The following is a 25,590-nucleotide window of genomic DNA, read 5'->3' on the forward strand; positions in this document are numbered from 1 at the left end:
CATAATTTATAGGGGAAAAAATGCTTCACATTTTCTCCGTCTTTTCAAATTAAAGCTCTGCAATGACTTTTTTGTTGCTCTTATTTTACTAAGGAGACAATATGGCGAATATAGACAACTTCATTTATTCTGTTTTTAAAAAATATCTCAGAAAATACAATAAGATCTCTTTAGTACTGTTGGTTTGTTTTGTATTGGTTTGGCAAGTAAAGGTTGTTTTCTCTACCAAAACCAGCATAATGGAAAGGAAAGACTCAATGCAGGATAAGCTATGAAAAGAACTGGGACAAAAACACAGAAAGGCAAATAAACACTTAAGAAGATATCATGTTTATTATCTGATTTACATTTGACAAAGCAAAGGGAGGTGCACGGAAAGCTGTTTGACAAAGCCGAGCCCTAGATACCACACAACAGTATTTCCCTGGCTGCACCAGAGGCCCCTGAAACACCACTCCTGGGCAGCCGTGCTCTGCAGTGAAACCACCTGGTTGTAGACACGGTGGGGTCCACACTGCACTGGATACAGGCCTGGGGGCATCTGACATCAAAGCAGTGGACCATTAAGCACTTGAGAGCTCTAGTTCCAGATGTCAAAAGTCAGTGTTAGTAACCAACGAGTACTAATTATGTACTAGAATGGTCAGAAAAAAATAACAGACTTTGAATACTGTATAAAATAACCCTTTAAAGAGAATCAGCTCTTGTCGTGAGCTGTCTCTTTATTTCCTCCCTTTGCCAAACTCTGTTCATTCATGTCAAATCAAGGACATAAAGTATAAAACTTTTTAAAAAACTACTTAACGATGGTCATGAAATTCTCCCTAAGACCCATGCCTAAGGCTATTTACATAAGATTTGGGATCATCATAATTCAGGAAAACTTTTCATTCTGAGCTCACAAAGGTATCCCTCCTATAGATAGTAGGATACTCAGAAATACCTGAGGTATAATCACTGAGAACCCTCCTGAAGGAGAAAAAAAAAGATTGGAGTTTCCCATACTGGCATAAAAGTACATACACAGTTGATACTGAAGAATTAAAATGCGACAGGACTAAAAAGTATAACAGATAAACGGAGGAGAAACTTACTACGAAGCTTCAGGTCTTCTCACTATACTTTGCACAGCTTTGTTAGAATAGAGATTCTCAGGCTGTACCAAAAATGATTTTAGGTGGCATCTTTAAAAATAGCAAAACCCAATTTCAAAACGGATTCATTTCTAGAGACAAGAATACACCAGTATACAATCATTATGTTTGTGGTGGAATAGTAACATCAATTTAATTTTCAAAAACTTAAGTCTGGTTTTCTTTAATTAGATGTGCTTATTTGGCTGTGAATATGCCTTCACCCTGCTTCCAAAATGATCACTTTAGCATCAGTTATTTTAAAAAGTATACTAATTGTATGGAACACTCCAAAATCTAGCTTAGTTCATAGCTATTTATATAAGATACACAAATCTGATAATTTAACACTTTGTACTACACTCTCTGGCCTTGTATTTTCCTACTTCTTGATGTTTCTTGGAAACTGGCAACAGGAAGATTACCTTCTTAGAGAATAAATAAAAAGCTTTAAGAATCGGCTAAAATAAGCACCCCAGAGTTACTTAAGAAAGTAGAAACTCAGATACCATTTTTTAAAAAGTGAGTTGGGAATATTCTGGAAATTTCAACATCTTTAAACAAAGAATTCTTCTGATTAGTGCCTACCACATTCAGGGACACTTACATTCACTTATGGACCTGCTGGAATCCTTTCTGAACATGTTATGTGTGAGGTCCACTGACTTCAGCATGACTGACAGAAGGGGAGAAGACACTATCACTTTTTTTGTTTTTAAGAAATTAGAAAAGTTTTATTAAGGTTCTAAAAAGCATGGTATACTCACACATTCTTACTACTGCATGCATGTTGGTTTTTCTACCTTTTGACACATAGCTCTTCGTATAGGAGAGGCACCGTAGAGGGGAAAGGAAGGACCCTCTTCAGCCATCAGAACAGGTACATCAATGGGAATCAAAGGAGCAAGACTCTTATCAAGAATTCTTCAGAAAATTGCCTTTCAGTTAAGTCAGAAGAAAGGAGCAAAACACTTGAAAATTAAGCTCCAAAAAGATCATGTAATATGCCTCCCATTAAAAAAAAAAAAGTAAAAAAAAAAAAAGTAATTATCTTCCTCCCTCATCTCTTCTCCATCATCCCTTTCATATACTGGCATTTTTTTCTGAACTGTCCTGTGTAGAGAAAGCCATGTCATTTCATGAAGAACAGACCTTGTTCAGCAACACTTGGCAGAACAGATCTGTTTCCTCCCAATTCACAGCCTTGCGTCACACTGCTGAATGCTGAAACCTAATCCATGAGTTTCACTTTGCCATTTCACAGAATTTGTAAAAAAAAAAAAAAAAAAAAAAAGGAATCCCAGGAAAAAAGCAAAAGCTTTGACTTTCCCATTTTCCCATCAAAAAGTTCATTCTCTAATTCTGTATACATCAAGAAAAAGGCAGTGACATTTAAAAAAACCACAAACTCAAAGCAAGCACCTGGGTTTTACTTTAGCTTATAATAATTTAATAAGCCTGAGAATTTTTGTGCAAATACATGTCATCTTCAATGAAAAATATGCATAGCACTTTGGAAAAAGTTTAGTTGCAACTAACTTTCCTTACAAAACAACATACAGACATAAATACACAACATTCCCTAATTCCTACTGATTGCACTTCTGGTTTAACCCCTTCCAGCCTCCAAGGAAATTTGAAAGACAAGTAATTGTGTTCATAAGCCTTGGCCACTATACTTATCTAAAAGATATATTCTGAAAACAAGTTTCCTTGGTTCCAACCTACCCATATTTTCCTTCTTAAAGTAAATCCTTCCTACCCGACCCCCTGCCTCCAATTCATGTTGTATTTTTTTGGAGGTATTGTATAAAAATACAAATTTAAAAATGAACTTTTATTAATCACAAATACAAAAGGAATTTGGGTGGTGTCTGGGCCCCTACTGGCTCAAAGGCTTGAAAACAGAAAACAAAAAGGGAGTTTCCACTATTTTGATTTTATGAAAAAGATAAAATTCCTTATTTGCTAATGCTGTGTACATACCATTTGATGGATATGTAATTTAAACAGACATTATTAAAAAAAATAAACAGACATTATTATCAGGGTAAAACATAAAAACTATCTCATTTGTCTCAGTAACAGACTGGGCTTAGCCCAGCAGCTCTGCTTTTTATAGGCAATGGTCAAAGCTGCTCTCTTTCTCTTCCCATCCCCTAACCTGGGTTCTTCCTGCTTTCGCTTACTAGAAGTAAATATGCTAGCAGGTTCAGTATATCTGGTATATTTCGATATTACTGAATTTATTGTCCAGTCACTTTTTATTCTCAAGATAGGAACACTCAACTGAATGAGTGAATTAAACCTTTCTTCCTTTTCTGCCTCCAAACACTCATGACCCATTCATTTATACTTTCAATTTATTAAACCTTATTCATTGGAGCCTCATCCCAATTCTGTTTCCATTCTTCCACTTTCCCCTTTCCACATTCACAACCCGTCTACAACATTCCTTGTCTCTCAGTCAGACCACACTACATGTATCAGTGCAAATCTATCCTTCATGTGCTAATTTAAGAGGCCACTTAACTGCTGAACCTCAGTTTTCCTTCAGGATATCCATTTTCGGTGAAGTTGTGCAAACTGGGGTGCCAAAGCTACCCATCATGACTGGAAGACTCTGATTCCTCCTCAGTCCACTCAATAAATTGCTACCTGAATTTAAGTAAACAGCAGAGTCTGGTCTTTGAAGACCAACCTCTGCTTCTTGGCTTCTTCCATTTTCCTGTGCATCAGGGGTCTTGATCACTCTGGCTATCCCCAGTCGCTTCAGCCTGTCCACTAAGTTCATCTTCAACTGGCCAATGTCAGGAGGGTTCCGTGTAGGTCTTAAACCATACATCTCCTGGAGGAATGTTTCTGCTGGTCGAGAGGCCAAAAAATTTTCGGAGAGATGCACTCGAGGCTCAAAGGGCAAAGGAGAAGGGCAAGGTGAGTGAGATGGTGAATTCGGTGGTGTGGAAGGAATAGCCAGGGCTTTAGGGATAGGCTGGAGAAGGGGGTTCTCTGAAACCGGGCTGTGATACACTTTAGCAGAAATGCCGCGCTCTTGTAGAAGTTTGGCCAAGCTCATGGTGCTACTGAAGGTTATAGTGGAATCTCGTCGATTGGTAACAGATTCACCAATGCTGAGTCTATAGGACATAGCAGGAGAATTCACCGCCGTGTTTGATGAACTGCTACCACTACTTCCACAGGATAATGAAGGGAACCCAGAGCTTTGAAAAAAAGAAAAATGAAAGAGAGAGAGAGAGAGAGAGAGAGAGAGAGAGAGAGAGAAAGAAAAAAAGAAACAAAGAAAGAACAGGAGAGTGTTTAAAAATAAAAAGTAATTTACAAGTCAGCATTTAAAGTAATTACATTAGTTATCTGTAGTAAATATAGAATAAGAGGCAATACATCAGTAATTGAACTCTGTAGAAAGATCTGAAGATTAAGAATTTTGATATGTTACTTGAATGACTGGTTAATTGCAATTTGTAACTAAGTTACTAACTCATTGAAACATACTCCTTTTCATAGGATATGAAAAAGTTTACTCTTAGATAACTTTATTCCTAAATTTTAACTCAAAATATGTATCTTTGGGAATACAACTAAATTTTATGATAGAAATTAAAGACAGTAACCTTCAGAAATTTTTATATATTCATTCCATATAGTGAAATACACCAGAGTGAAACAACCCAAGAGTAAATAATTGTCCAACGTTTTAGAAAATACAATCTTTTATATTAAACCTAAGATGCTCTTCTAAGGAGAATTTTCTTCTTTTAATCTTACAATTTTATATTTCTAAGAACTCTCAAAAGTTGAAATTGTTAAACTTCCATTTTCAAGAATGTTAATTCCAAACAATAGTAGTATAAGGAGACCTACGAAACAAATTTTTCTTAACCTTGACTTTGAACATGTGTTTCTGGGAAAACAAAAATAATTAAAAGCTTTGACAACTATTGGAAATTTCTTAGAAATTTTTTAGAAAGAAAAAAAAAACCCTAAGAAATTGTGTACTCAAGGAAATGGTGACAGAATGAAGGGACTTCCTTAGCTAATTTCCCTCCCTTGAGAAAATGTTACCAGTATTTAATAGATAAACTATCACTTTACCAAAATACTCAGATAACAAAATTCTTAGTGATTATAAAGTTATCATTAAAACTAATCATCTGTTAATAAACAAACTTTCTAAAGTACCAACTGGTATGAAAGAAAGAAACTACAAACAAGTTTGACTCCTTGGTTATACAAGTCCAACCAAGAACCTCTAATTGGATGCAGTCTATAGACTATTCTCCCAGTTTCCCACCTCCCTGGTTCTACTTTACCATAGAACTGCCTGTCCTTTCTCTCAAACTGTACACCTCATATGATGGTATTATCTTGTACTGAGAATCCTCCCAAGAACCCATTTTATAAAACTTGTTATCTTACTGACTATAAGAACAATGTAGAAAAATTGCAGATATGCGTGCTCATCACAGACTTTATGGAGATCTTTATTGGATGAAATGTAAATGCTTCCCTAAATAATTGATTTGCTCTTATATACATTGAATTATGGTCTTATTTCCCTCCACACTGGCAGCTAGAAAGATAACAAGTATTTGCATACTTGTTTTTTTCTATTTTATATCCTTACTCTCCCTTCATATGCTTCATTTTCCTTTTCTACTTGTAGTTAACATTATCTCAATGCTCTAAGTACTTTTGAAAACTACCTTAGATTCTTTTGGGAAGTGGTAGGACAGAAATAGCAGCAATGTGGCTTAATAAGAACCCTCACCTATGTGTTAGAATATGCATGTTCTAGATTGTGTAGTGAATACTTTGGCCTTGCCCAGAGGGTTCTGGCCTTTGTCCTCAGCTGCTGGGAGGTAATCTATGCCATGTTTGACATGTTTGTTTAGGATGTGTCTTTGTTTAGGATGAAGGCTGGCCATACTAGGTAAGTCTGGCTATACCCAATAGTTTTAGGATGAAGGTTAGCTATGCCAGAGAGGACAACTCATGTGATTTAGGCTAGGGCCTTTAGGTTAGTGAACCTGGAGGTGAGCTCAACTAATGTGGGTGATAAATCAATCAATCATGACTATGCACTGAAACTTCACTAAAAAATCTGGACACTGAGGCTTGCATGAGCTTCCCTAGTGGGCAATACTCTGCATGTGCCATCACACAACAATGCTAGGAAAGTATTAAATACTAAGGACAAGGAAAACTTTTCATGTGGAACCCTCCCCAGACCTCTGACCTATGTCTCTTCCTTTGACTAATTTTAACCTGTATCCATTCCTTGTAATAAACAGCAATCATGAGCCTAATAGCTTTTGGTGAGTTCTGTGAATCTTTCTAGCAAATTATCAAACCAGAGAGTGGTTTTGGGAACCTCCAGTGAGGGCAGTCTTGTGCTGAGGACTGGTCCCCCAGATCTTGTAGTTTAGCTTACTCTGGGTATAGAGCAGCTGGGTCATTTGTTACTTCTCTGCCTTTGGACCAGTTACCTAAACTATCTATGCCTTAGTTTTTTACTTACACAATACATACTCACTTGCCCTGCCAACTTCAAAGAGTTAAAATGATCAAAGGAGAAATACAATGTGAAGATATCCTAAAGACAAAATATCCTAAAGACATTAATTAACATTCTGGGAGTTAAAATAAGTAATTTTTAAAATAAATTCATGAAAACATAGTTAAGGAATGAAGCTTTAGGCCTCAAATTGCCCAGACCCCTTACCTGGGGGTAACCTGAGTGATATCAGAAGGATGCAATATCCTACAGGTGGTGAAGGTGAATGTCGAGTTTGTGCATGACAGACATTTGCCTGGGTTTGAGGTTGCAACTGAAGTAGAGATTTTAATGGAATCAAACAAAATTGAAAGACTAGGTTAATAATGCAAAACATTCATCACTATTAATTAAGCATTAGTCAAGGTTCTCTTGCACAAAAATCACCAAATATGGAAATGAAATATACATAAATATCATATTAGTATCAACTGGCTAGTATAGAGCTGAATCCTTCAATACTTTAAAATTATAATTCAAAAGGATTAAAAATAGCTTAGAAATAAGAGAAATATATATTCTGAAAAAATACAAACACCCCCACACAAGATCTAGTCTTCTAGATCTTGTTTCTAGCCAAACTATCTACTTCAATGGTTTTCAAAGTGTGGTTTGCAGATCTTGTGGGAATCCATAGGTTATAGGTCAAAATTACTTTTATAGCAATGCCAAGATGCTATTTGCTTTTTTGACTGGGTTGGCATTTGCACTGCTGGTGCAAAACCAATGATGAGCAAAACTGCTGACTCCTTAGCAAAAATCTATAAGCTATATCAAGCAATGCTAATATTCCTCACTGTTGTCCACCCACAATAGTAAAAAAAGAAAAGAAAAAGAAAAAAAAAAAAGCCGGATTCACATAAGGATGTCCTTGATGAAGCAGTAAAAGCTACTTATTAAATCCTGACTCTATATTTTAATATTCTGTGTGGTTAAATGGGAAGTAAGCATTAAGTATTCTGCTGCATGCCAAGACACAATGGTTATCTAAAGGAAAAGCACATGGGCAACTGAGTGAAATTTTTTCATGGAACACCATTTTTACTTGAAAGAACAACTAACAAATTACAGTTATTCAGACTTGGCTATCTGGCAGAAATTTTCTTGGAAATGAAGGTAGTGAGCCTATCTCTTCAACAAAAATAGCTTACAAGATTTGCTGTCAGTGACAAAATTTGATCTTTCAAATGAAAATTAGAGTTTTGGAGAACTCATACCCACCCTTGAGAGCTTTAAAGCTTTCTAATACTAAAAAGACTTAACTGATGAGATACATGGTGATATTAATGTAATTTTAATATATTATACAATGAAATATGTTAACATTTCGAAGATATGCATTACTCAGTGAACCACTATTTTCCAAATGACCAGTGCATGATGTTACAAAATCATGCTTGGGTAAAAGATGCATTCAAAGTGTAAATAGACCAAAACATTTTGTAACTAAGTATGACAAGTTCACTGATAGGTTTGGATTCCTTATTGCTCTATAAAGCTTAAAGAAGCTACCACTTATCAAGTTTTGGTATAATATCAAAGAATTATCCACAAATACCTGAAGAGGCTATTAAAATACTCTCTCCTTTTACAACTACACACCTGTGTGAACCTGCATTTTCTTCATACTCTTCAGACAAAAAACCGTATTATAATAGACTGAATGTAGAAGCTATATGAAAATCCAGCCATCTTCTCTTAAGCCTTAAGTGAGAGACTTGCAAATTATAAAAACAAAACCATTCTATTCATTACTTAAATAGCTATTTTTCATAAAACATAGTGTTAGCATGTAATTATTTTTAAATGAGTTTATAAATATTTTGATAATTTCTCAGTTTTGATTTCTAATATGGTAAATAGCAATAGATATAACCCACCAAGACAAGCTGTCTGGGATTCTCAATGATTTTTAAGGGTATAAAAAGATCCTGAGCCCAAAAGGCTTACGAACCACTGTCACCACAGATACTAATTTTCTTCAACTCAGGACTGAGTACATTCAAGTTAAATTTAAAAGGAGGCTGTCAAGTTGCCATACTGTAAGTCAGAATACAGAATTACTAGACTACACTCCACTAAGCACTGTTCTTACCTGTAACTGGACCACTAGCTGAAGTAATAGCTGGAAGGAAAATTCCTGTTACTGGCTTGGATACTGAAGGTTTCTGTTCCACTTGAAAAGTGATACCTTCCTCTTCATCCTCTTCTAAATCCGAGAGGTGATAGATGGCATCTCTGGGCAACTGGGTAAAGCCTTTAGTGATGACACCTGGTCGTGGGTCAAGAATGGTTCCTAAATTTGGTTGAGCAAGCTGCTGCCAGTGGTGCAAAGTTTGTGATCCTGAATGTGCAAGACCAAAAACAAAACAAAACCCATAAAGCATATTTTAAATTTCCCACAAATATTCAATTTTGAAACAGAGGCTAAAATTATATGTATAAAAAAGTAAGGATAATAATAAAAGGACTATATGTGTAAAAAAATAAGGATAAAATTACTTAGTCTTAATATTTTGGTAAAATATTATAAAGTTCTTTGTGGAAGACTGACAAGATGTTAAAGGTATGAATGATAATCTTTCTGTTTCAAAAGTAAAGTTTACAAAGGACATCTATTCTTCCCTATGCTCATGACTCTCCTTTCCCTAGGCTCTTCAGGGAGAATAGGAACATGAAGGAGATGCTAAAAGGAGGATATATCCCCATGGTTTCTGTCTAAGAATCATGGTGAATGACCACATCCCAAGCACCCGCACCAGATGCAATATCTAATTATGTCACTACAGACATTTCACCCTAAAGGGGGCAACTCTGACAAATACCTGCACTGATCATTAATGAATGAAACTAACTTGTATAACCCTTGAGTTTGAAGGGTCCTTCTATATTACCTACTCAAAATTTTGACTACTATATGTAGACTCTTTTATGATAATAACAGAATCATTTCAAGGTAATCAATATTCCATAAAATAAGTTTATTTTAAATTCAAGTTCTACCTTGGGGGGAAAGAAACAACAACAACAAAAAACACAACAACAACAAAAAACCCAACCCAGACACACATACCTCTAAGTAAATGACACTTCCTGGTAAAGAAGTCTTTTTTGAAAAGAAAGGTAGAGATGAAGCATTACATCCATATTATTTTTTTTAATTTATCTATCATTATTCCATTTATTTTACCATGAAAACTGCTGTTGATGATATTTCTTAGCTAAGGACAAGAAAAGATGTTCCTCTTCCCTCACATTTATATTAAAAAAAAATACTGATGGCTGATGACTTGGAGAATGCAGATCTCTTCACTCTTTTTCCACAAAGTACTATAACAGACTGTCATACAAATGAGGTTTAGGGATAATAAAGGTATCTCCTGCACATAGCCCTCTTATAATACAAAGTTCAATTCCAGGAAAAGGAAAGGCTAAAATGAGCAACATGGCTTAAGAATGGCCCTTACTGATTTATTACCTTCAAGGGGCTTGACAATCTGTAATTTTTCAGGCATAAAACCTCGAAGGCAAGTGGCACTGCTGAGGTCTGTGATCTCTGACTGGTCGGTGCAGAGAGAAGCAAGGCTCTCTGTGGGGGTGCCACAGCCACTAATCCCTTCTTTCTGGTCAGCCAGAACCTGGATCTTCCGCTCCCATTCTTCAGCAAAGAACTGCTTCTCACTTAAGTAGTTCTGTCGCCGCAGACTAAGGCGATGCAGTGCTGTAGCCAAATCACTATCTCCAGAAGGTCCTGCTTGACTCACCTTCTGAACGTTCCTACGGGAAAATCATTCACTGACTAGATCTGTAAGGGCAATAAACACAACCTAGACTTCTCTTTTCTACAATGGTGAATGTTCAAGAGACTGATCTTAAAATCATAGTTTTTTCTTAGATATCAAGAATACAGAAATAAGAACAATATCACTAATACTATACATCATTTTTTACTCATTTCAAGCAACTTCAGACAAGCAAAAATATACTTATGTTTACTAATTTTTCTATTTCAGTTAATTTTTATAGTGAAGTATAATTAACATACGATGTTATATTAGTTTCAGGTATACAACATACTGATTTGAGAACTAATAAACATTACTCTATGCTCACCATGGTAAGTGTAGTCAGTTTATGAAACTACAGATATGACTATCTATAAATTGAATTTAAGTAGCCAGAAAAATAAATGTTGTCATATAGCACTGAATCTGTAATACCAATTGATTGCAAGAGGTATTATTATTTTATTTTATGTGCTACTAAGGAAGAAAATAAAAATGCTACCCATTAAATTATGATATGCCATTAACTACAAAACATAAATTATTTCAAAAATATTAAAATGTGAAATAATTTGCTTTGTGCCATGGAATCCTCTATGAATATTGTAGAACACACACACACACACACACACACACACCATATACATATAAAACCCCAAGATTTGTAAATACTACATTTTCATAGTCCTGTGAACACACTTGTTCACTTTTCAGTATTTTTGAAATTGGGAGGTTTCTTCGATTGATATCAAAAGAAAGAGCAGCAAGTCAAGCTAGCTGTAGCTGCTCCTGGCTACTGTATGTGAATTCAAAAAGATCTGTTTGTTGATCTTCGTCTACAGTAATTGTGTACAATGACATAGTAATGACACAGAAAGCTACTATGGGTGCAAATTCAAATACAACAGAAAACCCAGGGTGATAGATCCTTTTCTTTCTTTGTTTTTTCCTTTTTAGAAACACAAAAATTTTTATTTTTGAACCAAACAAATTGCATCCATGCACCAATTCTGTAGTTTACAGAAATGTGACAATACCCTCCTGTGGAGTGACCATGGGCAAGCTACAGAATGATTTAAGCCTCACTTTCCTCAACTATAAATTGAGAAGATATAGTACCTACACTACAGGGTTGGTGTTAACAGGATTAACAAGATTTAGCTCCTAGTCCACAATTAGTGTTCACTAATGGTAAGAACACCACCACTACTACCATTGATAATAGCTAATACTTATTGGATATTTGGTATGTTCTAGGATAGATTTCTGCATTAGGAAAGATTCCTCTCAGATGCCAAACATTTACCTTTCAAAAGTCTTCAGCTGACTTTCCTTTTTTTTTTTTTAAATTTTTTATTTATTTATGTCAGTCACAGAGAGAGAGAGAGAGAGAGAGAGAGGCAGAGACATAGGCAGAGGGAGAAGCAGGCTCCATGCACCGGGAGCCTGATGTGGAATTCGATCCCAGGTCTCCAGGATCGCGCCCTGGGCCAAAGGCAGGCACCAAACCGCTGCGCCACCCAGGGATCCCTTCAGCTGACTTTCCAGTAATGCTGTTTAACTCTAGTTATATGTAATTCAGTAAGATGAATTAAAGAAAACTGGAAAAAAAATATAAATTTAAACAAATATGAAGTTAAGAGCAACTTACTTTTTCTCAATAGGTATTCAAGTTTACCATTTATCCTAAAGGTACCAAAGCAGTTGAGATTATGAACATGGGTTATGAGAAAGTGTTATCTGATGCTATGTATAACTGCCAATGACCCAACAGATTCAAACAAATTTGACTTAGACCATAAAGATTTAGACACAAACTTTACCATACTAAAGAAGTAGTAAAGAATTTTATAGGTCAGTGCAAGTTCCATTTTGAATACACTTAATTAAATATAGCCTTTTCACTCTAAAAACTTTTATAAAGTCAATGATCTATCTTACAAATAATGCTATAGAGCATCATTACTGAATGAAAACTGACAGTTCCAGAACTTCCTTGGAATGGCACAGAACAATAGTTAGAATATAAGTATGTGAATCTGGTATGTTAATACCATACAAAATATAGAATCACTGCCATGATCTATGTTTCTTACTCTGAAACCTCTTCTGAGTTGCTCCCCTGATTCAGGAGTGTTTTTTCCTCTGTTTGTTGTAAACCAGACTCAAAAGGTTTTGCTGTCATGATGACACTTGAACGGTTGGACCCAGGAATAGGTAGCAGAGCTGGGAACGGGATAGAGCGGCCCCGTGTGTCATTGGCAACCTTGACAGTATCAAATATTCGTTTCTGTTGGGCTCTGTCAAAAAAGAAATGTTCATTATTGCACTGCCTACCACTGGAGTGCTTTAGAAGAGACACATATGTACAATTTATTAAAAAATAGCAGCGGTTTAGCGCCTGCCTTTGGCCCAGGGCGCGATCCTGGAGATCCGGGATCGAATCCCACGTCGGGCTCCCGGTGCATGGAGCCTGCTTCTCCCTCTGCCTATGTCTGCCTCTCTCTCTCTCTCTCTCTCTCTCTCTCTCTCTCTCACTCTGTGTCTTTCATGAATAAATAAATAAAATCTTTTTTTTTTTTAAAGTGCTGAAGGCAGGCACTTAACTGCTGAGTCACCCAGGGATCCCAATAAATAAAATCTTTAAAAAAAAATAAAATAAATAAAGCCACTTTGACTATCCTCTAAAGTTTAGGAGAAATTATTAGAAAATAAACTTCAGAACAAGTGAGTGCTCTTACAAATGTGAGCACTATGAAAAAAAACCTGAATACTAAGCAGATTTACAACTGAATCTCAAAATACCTATCACTTAGGGTTGTAGCTTTTTAAAAATTTCATCCCAATGCTTGGGTAATAATACATGTGATTTGTACTTACTTTTGTTTAAAGAGAGAAGATTCCTCATCCAAACTCAACTTTTTACGCATGGTCCCCTCAATCTCAGCTGCCAGAGATTCCTAAGAAAAAGAATTTGAGATTCCTATACTGATTATGTTAAAGAAGCCTGTTAGAAGAAATGAATTATCCTTAAATTAATTGAGTCTCCAGAATCCAGTACTTTTGGTGTTATAATAAAAGAAAACACAAGAAAACTGTCACAGGCCAAAATGCAAGGAAAAAAAGAGATATTCTGGAAATCTAACTTTTAACAAGAACCAATTTTTTTTATCATGATATATTTCACAGAACAGTGGAAAAAACCAACATGATAAATAGAAACTATTACATATGGAGACACAAAAAACAAAAGGTCTGAAAGGCTATAAACCAAGATGCCAATAATAATTCTCTCAAGGTCAGGATCTGATGGTATTTCATAATTTCTTTTTGCTTCTTTTAATTTCTAACTCTTCTACAAATAAATACATATAGCTTTTATAATATAGAAAAATCATTAAAGGAAAAGTAAGCAGGTTTCCATTTTCCCCAGTCAGAGATGAGGATTTAATCTAGCATGGGTGCCATGCTCAGTGAAGCTGAGCAGACAATGACTAGAATTGGAGGTACTGGTGTGAACTCATATTTTTAAATATATATATATAGAGATTAACATAAATTTGGACGGAAACATAGATATTGATGTGTTTGAGTGGGTGTATGTATGAACACACACATATCTTCTAGCTCTATCTGCTGAGAGTGCCTAGATGAAACAACACTCTAGTGGCAATGGATATACGGGACCCAAGTCTGGAATTCTAAGTATCATTCCTCATTAAAACTAACCAGGCCTCCCTGGAGAAACGGCTGATTCCAGGACTGGGACAGGAAGAGCCAAGAGGAGTTTGGAGGAGATCCCACTGGCCATATCTGGTACAATTTAAGTATCAAAATATAAAATAGTAATAATGTATTATAATCCACTGACTAAAATGAGGCAGAAATGGGGCTTCTTGGTGGCTAAGTTGGTTATGTACCTGACTCTTGATTTTGACTCAGGTTACAATCTCAGGGTTGTGAGATCAAGCTCCGTGTCAGGCTTCATGCTGGCTGTGGAGTCTGCTAAAGATTCTCCCTCTCTACCCTGCCTGCCCTTCAATAAATCAATGAATGGGTGAATGAATGAATGAGTGAATGAATGAAGCAGAAAGGCTCTGACAAAACAATGTCAATTAATAAATGTTGAAAAAATTATGGAATTAGAAAATCACCATTTGGCAATCCTCATAGTAATAAATGAGCCAAATATGAACCATTATGGAATGTTAAAACTAGTGGATAAAAGTTTGCTAAGAAAAACAGGATATTTAAATAGTCTCAAAGTATAGTATCTTTCCACAAAATAGTAACTTGGACCACTTGTCTAAGGAAGCATCTGCCAATTTTCATCATTGCAAAATTAATTAGTAACATTAATTTAATTATCAACACTGATTAACTTTAGAGTGGGAAAAGTTGGCAGATATACTGTAACCTAGTGATCAAAGTTAATTAACATCATCAGTAAAGGGATAAATAACAATGTGAGCCTCCTGTTCCAGTGTACTGAGAAGAACATGGCATTATTTCTGACAAAAATACACTGCCTGAATCTAATCCTGAGGAAACATCAGATAAACCCAAATTGAGGACATTCTACAAAGGTCATGAAAGGCAAGCAAACAACCAAATGCAATATATCCTTCAAAGGACATGGTTGGGACAAGTGGCAAAATTTAAATGAGCTCTGTGGATGAGACAGTATAGTATATATATGATAATTTCCTGACTTTGATGACTTTGATGGTTCTAGTGTGGTTAAATAGAGAGTTCTTATTTTTGGTAGATATACACTGAAGTAGTAGAAGTTAATAGGGTATATCTGTAACTTATTGTGAAATGGTCCAGAAAAAAAACAAAAGAATGATATGGCCAATGTAATTAAATGTTAAAAACTGATGAATATAGGTGAAGAATATATGAGAGTTTTTGTACTATTGTTGCAATATTACCCTAAGTTTAAAATTATTTCAAAATAAAAAGTTAAAATACAAAAATCCTGCTCCCATGCTTTTCAAAAAAATCTACTATAATTTATAGTTTGTCTTTTAAAAATTTCACAGAATTGCTTATAAGTACTTATGAACCAGATTGTTAAAATAATTCTTTGAGGGGCAGCCCCAGTGGCGCAGCGGTTTAGTGCCGCCTACAGCCCAGGGCATGATCCTGGAGACCCTGGATCGAGTCCCACGTCAGGCTCTCTGTATGATGCCTGCTTCTCCCTCTGCCTGTGTCTCTGCCTCTCTCTGTCTCTATGAATAAATAAATAAAATCTTAGAAATAAAATAAAATAAAATAAAATAAAATAAAATAATTCTTTGAACCAATATTACAAATTCTGGCATAAACTCACAAGTTTTCACTAATTTCTTTAATTCAAAAAATACTATATATTGATGAATTACACAAGCATGAATCCTGCTCTCATGGCACTTATACTCTAGGTGGAATTAAATATATCAAGAAACTCACAATCTGTTGAAAGAGGTTTTAGATGTTCAGAGTTCTATTTGAATTAAGTAGCATGTGGTGGGCCTAGGGTAAGGATGCTTACCCAAGTTTATTAAGCAGCTCTATGGTATATAGGCCTGAACCTAATTTCCTTAGGGTTCATCTCATATATTAACAATAAACCTGGAAGGTCATCTGTTACAAGAAAGGTTGCAGTAAATAAGAGTATTAAGATAGAGGTAAATATGTAAATCAAGGCCTAAATCAATAAATGAATTCCAGAAACAAGGACAAACCATGCTAACTCTTCTCAAGATACTTTACACCACCAGAAATCATATCACTCTCAGAACAATCTAAAGCAAGTTTCCTTAAACAAGTGATAGATTTTCCAGAAAAACTCACCCCAGAAAAAGCTCCATATGACTGTGAAAGGTAAAGATGAGCAGAAGGGCCAGATCTACTTCGAAGTTCCTTTATTTCTTCTTGAGATTCATGCAACATTCCCAGACATTCCATATTCCTGTCTTGTAACTCATGCAGCTGAAAAAAAAGGATGATAATTAGTTATATTCTCAAAATGACAATGGGGAAAATAAACCCCATCGGGATAAGTATTAATTTTATCCAGAGGGCTAGATAACTTCATGAATATACTTTCAACAGAAAAGCTCTAAAACAAACTAGGCAGGGAGAGTATATATCTATATATATCTATCAATTTTTAAGTCACCAGAACTAGGGATGTTTTGGTCAGAATTACACATAAACTTGATTACCTAAAAATCTGAAATGTAGCTGAAGTAATTGTAACCATTAATTCAATATTTAATGTTTCATACCCTTAAAAAAAACTTACAGAGGTGGGGCACCTGGGTGGCTCAGTCAGGCATCTGCCTTCACCTCAGGTCAAGATTGGGGTTCCTGGGATTGAGCCCTCCTCAGCAGGAAGTCTGCTTCTCCTTCTGCCCTTCCCCCTGCTCATGCTCGCTCTCTCTCCCAAATCAATCAATCAATCAATCAATCAATAAAATCTTAAAATAATTACAGAGGTAGAGTAATAGCTGTGGGTCAAGTTAGGTCTAGCATGTTAGATGTGCATATTTTTAAACATCACTCTGAAGTCTGTAAATGAAAATATCAAGTCTACAAAGTACTATATATGTTGCCAGGGTGCTCAATCATCCTAAACAAGTAGTTTCTCCTCCCTTGTTTCAGTATCTTCTTTATATAGTTAGGTATGTAAGTACGGCAAAAGAGTATATAATTTTTTTAAAAAAAAGATTATATTTATTTATTCATGAAAGACACAGAGAGAGAGGGAGGCAGAGACATAGGCAGAGGGAGAAGCAGGCTCCATGCAGGGAGCCTGATGTGGGACTTGATCCCAGGTCCCCAGGATCACGCTCTAGCCCGAAGGCAGGCTCTAAACCGCTGAGCCACCCGGGCTGCCCTGCCCTATAATTTTCAGAGTTCATTTTAATTTCAAAAATTTTTTAAGTGGTATGTGGACTGGATCATGCAGATTCTAGACCCTTACTGTAGACCTACTCTATTGGAAACTTTTAGGGATGGTGCATAGGAATATCCATTTATAACTCATTTTGCCAGGTGATTATTATGTCTGCTAGGGAACTACTATTATATCTAATAAACAGAATTTGTATATAGATAGAAAGTAAAAGATTCTTGGTGTTTCTCCCGCCATAGCTGCAAAAACACCTATTATTAGAAATTATTTTTAAAAACTGTTGGGTTACATAGACTGGTAAAAGGGTCACATATTCTTAAAAAATCTTATAAAAGACAAGGTTTTCCCTATTAATCAAGAAAGATGTCATGTTATTAGTTTTAGGGACAGAATCTTTAAATTGCTTTACTTCTTTGATCTCATAATTTAATATTATTCTTTCATTGTTATTTAAAATCTGGTAATAACTTTTAATCATTCTTACTCATGAAGATGAAACTATTCATCCTCTCTCCCCCCCAACATTACACAAGATAAAGGAAAATTTGATTACCTCCATTGTCAGTTGTCTTTGGGCATCTTTGGAAGCTTGTAGGTGAAGTCTCAGTTCCTCCTTCTCAATCACATGCTAACAACATATTTAAAAAAAAAATGAGCCTTCCCATATAAAATATGGGCTACTTTCCCTTTTTAAAGACATCTTAAGAGTGTCTCTCAGGAGTATGGTCTAGAGGCTTATAAAAAGCTAATCCTTCAAAAGCCAAATAAGAGCAATTAAAGGGCAGAATACAAAAGCTATTAAGGTGTTCAGAGGTCAATGAGCATAAGTCACCAGTTTATATCTAGTTTTCTAAGAAAAATCTAACCCCATTTGACAGAGGGACAAATAGTAACTTGAAAGAAGTTATTCATATTTCATGACAGAGAAAGACCATACCAGCAGTCAGGCTAAAGCACGGTAAAGGGGTAGGGACCATGCTTGCTCTGTTTAAGGTATCTAGCACTTTGCAGAGTGTATGGTACTAGGGCAGTGCTTAAGAAACATCTGCTGAATGAATGAATGAATGAATGAATGAATGAATGAACTTACTTCTTTAACTTTGTGCTGAAGATCCACAATTTGAGACAAGAGAGAAGAGATCTCTTCTTGGTACCGAATCAGTTCATCACTCTTCCCAGACAATTCTTCAGTCATTCTGGACATCTGAGCATTGGTTTCACCTGGGAAACAAAAGAGAAATTTAAAAATTAATAAAAATGTAGAGTAGGGTTTGACAAACTATTTCCTATAGGCTAAGTCCTATTTTGTAACAAGCAGGGGACTATATCATGAAGAGATTTTTAACATAAATTTGAAAAATAAACCCAAATAACTGAGTAGAGGAAAATAAAGATTCTTCTGAAATAGGCTAATGCTGAGAGGTGACCTGTAAGGCAAGCAAGCTAGAAGTTTTGCCTCAATCTTTTTCTTTATGCAGGACAAGAAGGCGAATTGCATATGTTTGCAAATTCTAACAACATCTCATTTATGTCTCTGAAAACCCTTCAGGGGCATCAATAGTACCCCGCAAGCAATGAAAATTAAACAACAAACGTACATTTCCAAATAAACAGTCACAATCTGTTAAAGCTGTGGAAATGGTTCTGCATAAGAGACTTTCTGGGATACCTTGCAAACTGAGTAAGGCCTCTGATGCAATCCTTAGAGCCTAGCATTCTTACATGCATATGGAATAGAAACTTTAGAATTCCATGAAGTAAATCTTGCATTTAAAACTCTGACATCAAACACAAATGGCAGAACTATTTCTCAGTGTTAGATGAAACTATTTTAAAATTGACAGAAGCTCTATAACATTTCAAAGGATGGCAATAAGAAGCTAGGAGACTGGGATCTAAGCTTTTGGGCAAGTCATTTCCTCTTTTGTTTTTAAAAGTCTAAGAGGTGTGTAATGAACTTCTGATGGAGAAGGTTCAAGTGACATTCCTTCTGGTACTCTAACATTGAACTAATTTTATTTCAGTAGCTAAGCTATCATATTCTGACACCCATAGCCCAGATGAATTGGTATGATGTTTCGTATCTTCTCTTTCAACATAAAAGGTTATATATTTATAGAGAAATTAAGTATCTTCCTCCAGTAAAGCCTTTTTCTGATTTATTTTTAAAAATTATTTTAAATTAACAATATCACACCAAAATAGGCTGTTACAGAGCATACAACTGCACTTAATACTCATTGAAAGCTTCATTTCCTTTCATGTGCTAAAACTGATAAGAAAACTAGGTCTTAAATGATGATGGCAATTTGTAATAAAGATACTTCTTGAAAGTACATATGGTATTTTGTTTAGAGTTGTGGGCTCAATGTGATATTCCAAGATTTTCAATAACTACTTAAAATTGTTTCTTGAGATGTCTCTACTGAAACCACTGATTTACTTTCTGAGTTGGTGATAATGTCACCAGAGAACTGTCCAAAAACTATGAAATAAAATGTGTTAATACATACGAAGTTCTTTAACACAGTCATTGACAAGCTGTTGTTCCTTCTCTTCATAGGTAATAGTTTCTGTCTTTATGTGACAAGCCTTTAAGAAAAAAAAAATCAGTCTGTGATAACATCTTCCAATGACTTTACAGTATTCACTTAAAAACGTTCAATGCTCAATTGAAGATAAAAGTCCATCAGTTAAAAAGGAAACATAAAATCCAAAAAGCTTTATCTAAAATAGATATGCGACAGGATATAACAAACATCTCCCCCTCATTCCTCTCAGGGCCTTTATACATGCCTCCATCCCCCACCCTCACATGGTTCCCCTCCCCCTTACTTTTCTGACTCGCTAATCCTAGGCTCGGATAAAATGTCATTTACTTAAGTAGGACTTTGATTCTCCCCCATATGTAAGTTCCAGAAACCCTGTAATTTTCCAACACAGTTCTTATCATAGTTTTAATCATTTAATTATTTGTGTAAACGCCATAAGATATATATTCAAAAAAAAAGATATATATTCCATGTTGTGACTCTCTATTTCATCTATCAGCTTGCTATTATCTATTTGTTAATGAATGGGATCTAAGGGACAATGGAAGGCAAATACACATGCCTTGGCTGTCACCCCCTTGTTGGAATATCAATAGTAAATACTTATTATGCCATATTTTACCTCAATACTACATGGATCTAAATCTGTGGCCTTTAAGGTAAAAGGAAAGTGGGAATCAGGTTGAATGTACCTTGGATCGAAGGGCCATATTCTCCTCTTCCAGTTCCTTGAGTTTTTCTTGCAGCATGTCCAACTGTAGCAAACCTTGAGATAAGCTAAAGGACTCATTGAACCGAAGAGGTGTAGAACAGCTGGAATCAGTTTCACTCTCTTCAGAAGCAATGGAGACAATTCGAAGTAATTCATCTTTCTTGGACAGCTCATGCTGCAGTTGATTAACCTGCAACCAAAGGGCTTGATTTATAAGATGTTCTTATTTTGCATTATTTACATATAATATTGCTTTTAATTCATGGAGCAATCGTTTCTCACCATAAAATAAAATCATAAAACTAGCTGCTAGATTTTATTAAGGTTACAAGTGTTAAAAAGAGAATAACAAACCTCAGATACGTAAGACATAATGTTAGTGTTAACAAATGTAGCTCTTTCAATACTAGGTGAAAAGCCAATTTTTATATTCTATATAATAAGAATGTAGGAAGAAAATTTCATGTAAGATAATGATGCATTCATATGTAAAAACAAAGCAAAACTGAAGAACCTTCAAACTGTCAGTAGAGACCTCTCCTTCAAAGTCTCATCCTGAATAAAGGCTCATATTTTTAAGCTTTTAAGTTAAATATAACTCTGCATGACTTTCTAACTTTAGTTTTGTAAAATAAATATTTTCACAAATGTTATTAAACACAATGCATTTATAAAATAAAAATGAAACCAGATAATACCAAACAGCAAATTTTAAATGTAACCATTCAGGTTAATAATAAATCAGTTTTCTCTAAAAATATTTATTGCATGAAATAAATACATTTTCAAAAATTTCCTTTTCCTTTTGTTTGGGTTTTTGAATAAAGATACTTCATCTAGGTATCTATTATTTAGGGTTATTTTTTCAAAACAAATTTAAGATAAGATCCCAAGGAAGTCTACGTAAAGGGAGGAGAAGAAAGTGTTAGAATCTAAGCATGGTGTTAGTTTCGTAGGTACTGAACATAGCCTGTTATATTGACTAAGGTAGAGTCACATGAGCACTCCTCTGTACAATAACATTTCATTTCTCTACTGGTTAGTTCGATGGTTGCCAACAAAGTCAACAAGTACTGGTGTTATTTAGCTACCTGTTATTTCAGGGGCACCCGGAAAAAAAAAATTTCTTCGTTGACCAAGAACTAATTATTTCATGCTACAAATACTTGACCACTGACTTACTTGATCAAAGGCTTGTCCCAGTTGCTCCTCCAGAGCTTCATTCTGCTCAGACAAGACATGATTCCGTTTTAAGAGAGCTTGTCCAATTCGAGCAGCTAGCTCCAGATCACGATCTCTCTGTTAAAATACCAAATACAACTTCTGAGTACAAACAAAATTAAATGGTAGTTTAGAAATTCTTCAGTTTTGCTAAACTCAAAAGCAATGTCCTAGAAAGTATCAAGATTCATTTTAATGTCCAGCTATCAGAAATAAACACAAGGCCTGATACACAAGTGGTGTTTAATATGTGCTCATCAAATGGATGGCCACCAGTTATAGATTTAAGAGAGCATTTCTTTTCAAGTGAGATTTATTGATCACCTTATTAATTAGGATCAAGCAACCCAATTTTTAAACTTATGATTTGAGGGAATTAAAAAATCAATATAGCCTTTAAAAACTGAGGCTAGGGGCTGGCACATAATGAAAGCCCAATAAATATTTGTTGAATGCATTTATCTATTAAGCATGGTAATGATACAGTATTATGTTGAAAACAGTTCCAATTGGGATAGAGTTTCTATGCATTCAGTCAGAGGCTTAAAGGAAAGCATAAACTTTCCTTTTATGGAAAAGCATAAAGAGCCCGACTGTCAACTGCTGCAAAAATGATAATGTGAGATAAAAAAGAGGGGATAACAGACTAGAAGTTTTGAGACTATAGGTTCTGCTAAAGCATAGAAAAAGGAGTCTAAAGAAGTCAGTGGTTAAAAAAAAAAAAAGTCAGTGGTAATGATGCAGGGAGGCCTAGAGTAAAGCCAAGCAAAGCAAGAGTTACTCCTTCTATATAAATGGTGATACTTAGCAAGGGTATAGGAATCCCACCTATGTGATAGTGGTGAGGATTGTATTCTGTAGGATGAAAACAGTCAATATACCTCTAGCTGCCTTATATATGAGCATGGATGTGTTTCACTTAATCACTGTAAATAAAATTAAGCTTCTATCCTTTTACTTTATAACACATGAAACCAGGTGGATGAATTATCTCCAAATTTTCAGGGCCCACTTATCTCAGTTTCCATATAGCCTACGTGGCATACACAAAATCAGTCTAGGGAGCTGAGAGGGATAGGGGAGGGGTTCTTCAAGGAGAAAGATAGTTTCTTTAAGATCAATTGTAGTTGAAGTATAAGGAGATATATTCTAAGAATGCCAATTGGAAGAGATTTACCACACACAGTAAAAATGTCATGGACAAATGGAACTCAAATAACAGTCCAAACTGAAAGTAGAAAAAAGAAGATGCTGCAAACTGCTGGTATTGATCTGCCACGGACCTACTTCTTGAAAGGACCGCTTTGCTTCAGGATAACAGCAAGGGTTTATCTAAACACACACACACACACACACACACACACACACACACACACACACCCAAACTTAAAAAAAAAAATTTATTTGAGAGAAGGAGCGAGAGCAAGCATGCACAAGGAGGGAGGGGCAGAGGAGAGGGAGAGGCAGGCTCCTGGCTGAGCAGGGAGCCTGATGCAGAACTCAATCCTAAGACTCTGGGATCATGACCTGAGCCGAAGGCAGAGGCTTAACTGACTGAGCCATCCAGGAGCCCCCCAATTTTTTTTAAAGATAGCTTTCTAGGATGGGGAAGCCAGCACCATCATAACAGCAACAACAAAAATTAAACCCTCTGAAACTTCCTGACAATAAACTTCAGGAACCATCCTACTTTGGAATGCCAGTCCACTTATAACAATCTTATAATACAAAATAACCCAGAACACAGACATCACTGTTTTTCATTTGATCTGCAAACTTGATAGATTTTATGTGTCATCCTTGCGCATGGGCCATGCTAATCTTCTCTGTATCACTGCAATTTTAGTATATGTGCTGTCGAAGTGAGCACAAACTTGATAGATTTTATTTTTTTTAATAAATTAATTTTTATTGGTGTTCAATTTACCAACATACAGAATAACACCCAGTGCTCATCCCGTCAAGTGTCCCCCTCTGTGCCCGTCACCCATTCACCCCCACCCCCCGCCCTCCTCCCCTTCCACCACCCCTAGTTCATTTCCCAGAGTTAGAAGTCTTTATGTTCTATCTCCCTTTCTGATATCTCCCACACATTTCTTCTCCCTTCCCTTATATTCCCCTTCACTATTATTCATATTCCCCAAATGAATGAGAACATACACTGTTTGTCCTTCTCCGATTGACTTACTTCACTCAGCATAATACCCTCCAGTTCCATCCACGTTGAAGCAAATGTTGGGTATTTGTCGTTTCTAATGGCTGAGTAATATTCCATTGTATACATAAACCACATCTTCTTTATCCATTCATCTTTCGATGGGCACCGAGGCTCCTTCCACAGTTTGGCTATTGTGGACATGGCTGCTAGAAACATCGGGGTGCAGGTGCCCGGCGTTTCATTGCATCTGAATCTTCGGGGTAAATCCCTAACAGTGCAATTGCTGGGTCGTAGGGCAGGTCTATTTTTAATTCTTTGAGGAACCTCCACACAGTTTTCCAGAGTGGCTGCACCAGTTCACATTCCCACCAACAGTGTAAGAGGGTTCCCTTTTCTCCGCATCCTCTCCAACATTTGTTGTTTCCTGCCTTGTTAATTTTCCCCATTCTCACTGGTGTGAGGTGGTATCTCATTGTGGTTTTGATTTGTATTTCCCTGATGGCAAGTGATGCAGAGCATTTTCTCATGTGCATGTTGGCCATGTCTATGTCTTCCTCTGTGAGATTTCTCTTCATGTCTTTTGCCCATTTCATGATTGGATTGTTTGTTTCTTTGGTGTTGAGTTTAATAAGTTCTTTATAGATTTTGGAAACTAGCCCTTTATCTGATATGTTATTTGCAAATATCTTCTCCCATTCTGTAGGTTGTCTTTGAGTTTTGTTGACTGTATCCTTTGCTGTGCAAAAGCTTCTTATCTTGATGAAGTCCCAATAGTTCATTTTTGCTTTTGTTTCTTTTGCTTTCGTGGATGTATCTTGCAAGAAGTTACTGTGGCCAAGTTCAAAAAGGGTGTTGCCTGTGTTCTCCTCTAGGATTTTGATGGAGTCTTGTCTCACATTTAAATCTTTCATCCATTTTGAGTTTACTTGATAGATTTTAAATGATTGTCAAGGTTTAGCTTTCTGTACTAGAGAAAAAAAGATATATTCTTACCTCTGCCAGGAGGTGTGTAACCATGTCGATATCATTGTAAGTTTTGGTCATCTGCTCCACCCTGTCTGTGCCTAGAACTGAGACAGTTCAAAACAACTGTTTATAGTATTTAGAGATAACAGAAACTTTTAAATATTCATAAAATTTACAAGTTAGCAACAAACTCAGGCTTTTACAAAATCCCATTCAGGAGAATAAAAATATATGTGAAAGAAGAAATGTTTATGTATTAGACACTCATGAAATAGATCAATTCTTACAAACAAAATGTACATCATACAGTGAATTAAGAAAGTTATCAAATGATCATAAGATAACCACTTCCTGAGTATCTCCTCCTCCCTCTGTAAGATTAGAAATTTGGTGTACTCTCACTAGAGACTGCAGGCCTAAAGAATGGATTAAATCACCAATTGTTTTATGCCCTAAATTAAAACTCCTGAGGGACAAATTAATGAGGGATTATGCTATTACAAATATATTTAATTAGAATTCTGTTGTAATTATCTTAAATATCTGTGATCATCTATCACATGAACTAATATGAATAAATAAGT

The 25,590-nt window shown here is 35.7% G+C and overlaps 1 protein-coding gene and 1 non-coding gene across 7 annotated transcripts in view; both read right to left on the reverse strand.

Moving 5' to 3' along the window:
* Positions 1 to 309: 309 nt before the first annotated feature.
* Positions 310 to 25,590, reverse strand: part of TRAK2 (trafficking kinesin protein 2) — a 66,680-nt gene continuing 41,399 nt past the window's right edge. For 4 of the 6 annotated variants that reach the window (XM_055345597.1, XM_055345601.1, XM_055345598.1 and 1 more), the window contains 13 exons: positions 25,034 to 25,110; positions 21,844 to 21,960; positions 20,642 to 20,851; positions 19,911 to 19,989; positions 18,488 to 18,618; positions 17,951 to 18,025; positions 16,332 to 16,469; positions 13,374 to 13,453; positions 12,590 to 12,793; positions 10,187 to 10,485; positions 8,804 to 9,052; positions 6,877 to 6,982; positions 310 to 4,354 (listed from right to left, as the gene is read on the reverse strand). In XM_055345597.1, coding sequence (XP_055201572.1) covers positions 3,676 to 4,354; positions 6,877 to 6,982; positions 8,804 to 9,052; positions 10,187 to 10,485; positions 12,590 to 12,793; positions 13,374 to 13,453; positions 16,332 to 16,469; positions 17,951 to 18,025; positions 18,488 to 18,618; positions 19,911 to 19,989; positions 20,642 to 20,851; positions 21,844 to 21,960; positions 25,034 to 25,110 — 2,444 coding nt within the window. In that variant the 3' untranslated portion in view covers positions 310 to 3,675. The remainder of the gene's footprint in view (positions 4,355 to 6,876; positions 6,983 to 8,803; positions 9,053 to 10,186; positions 10,486 to 12,589; positions 12,794 to 13,373; positions 13,454 to 16,331; positions 16,470 to 17,950; positions 18,026 to 18,487; positions 18,619 to 19,910; positions 19,990 to 20,641; positions 20,852 to 21,843; positions 21,961 to 25,033; positions 25,111 to 25,590) is intronic. The other 2 variants (XM_055345602.1, XM_055345603.1) reach the window with 2 other exon arrangements.
* Positions 23,645 to 23,752, reverse strand: LOC129523083 (U6 spliceosomal RNA). Its single transcript, XR_008667045.1, has one exon. It is a non-coding gene; the product is annotated as a U6 spliceosomal RNA (small nuclear RNA).

Source organism: Nyctereutes procyonoides, unplaced genomic scaffold (genome assembly GCF_905146905.1).
Source record: "Nyctereutes procyonoides isolate TBG_1078 unplaced genomic scaffold, NYPRO_anot_genome, whole genome shotgun sequence".
NCBI lineage: Eukaryota > Metazoa > Chordata > Mammalia > Carnivora > Canidae > Nyctereutes > Nyctereutes procyonoides.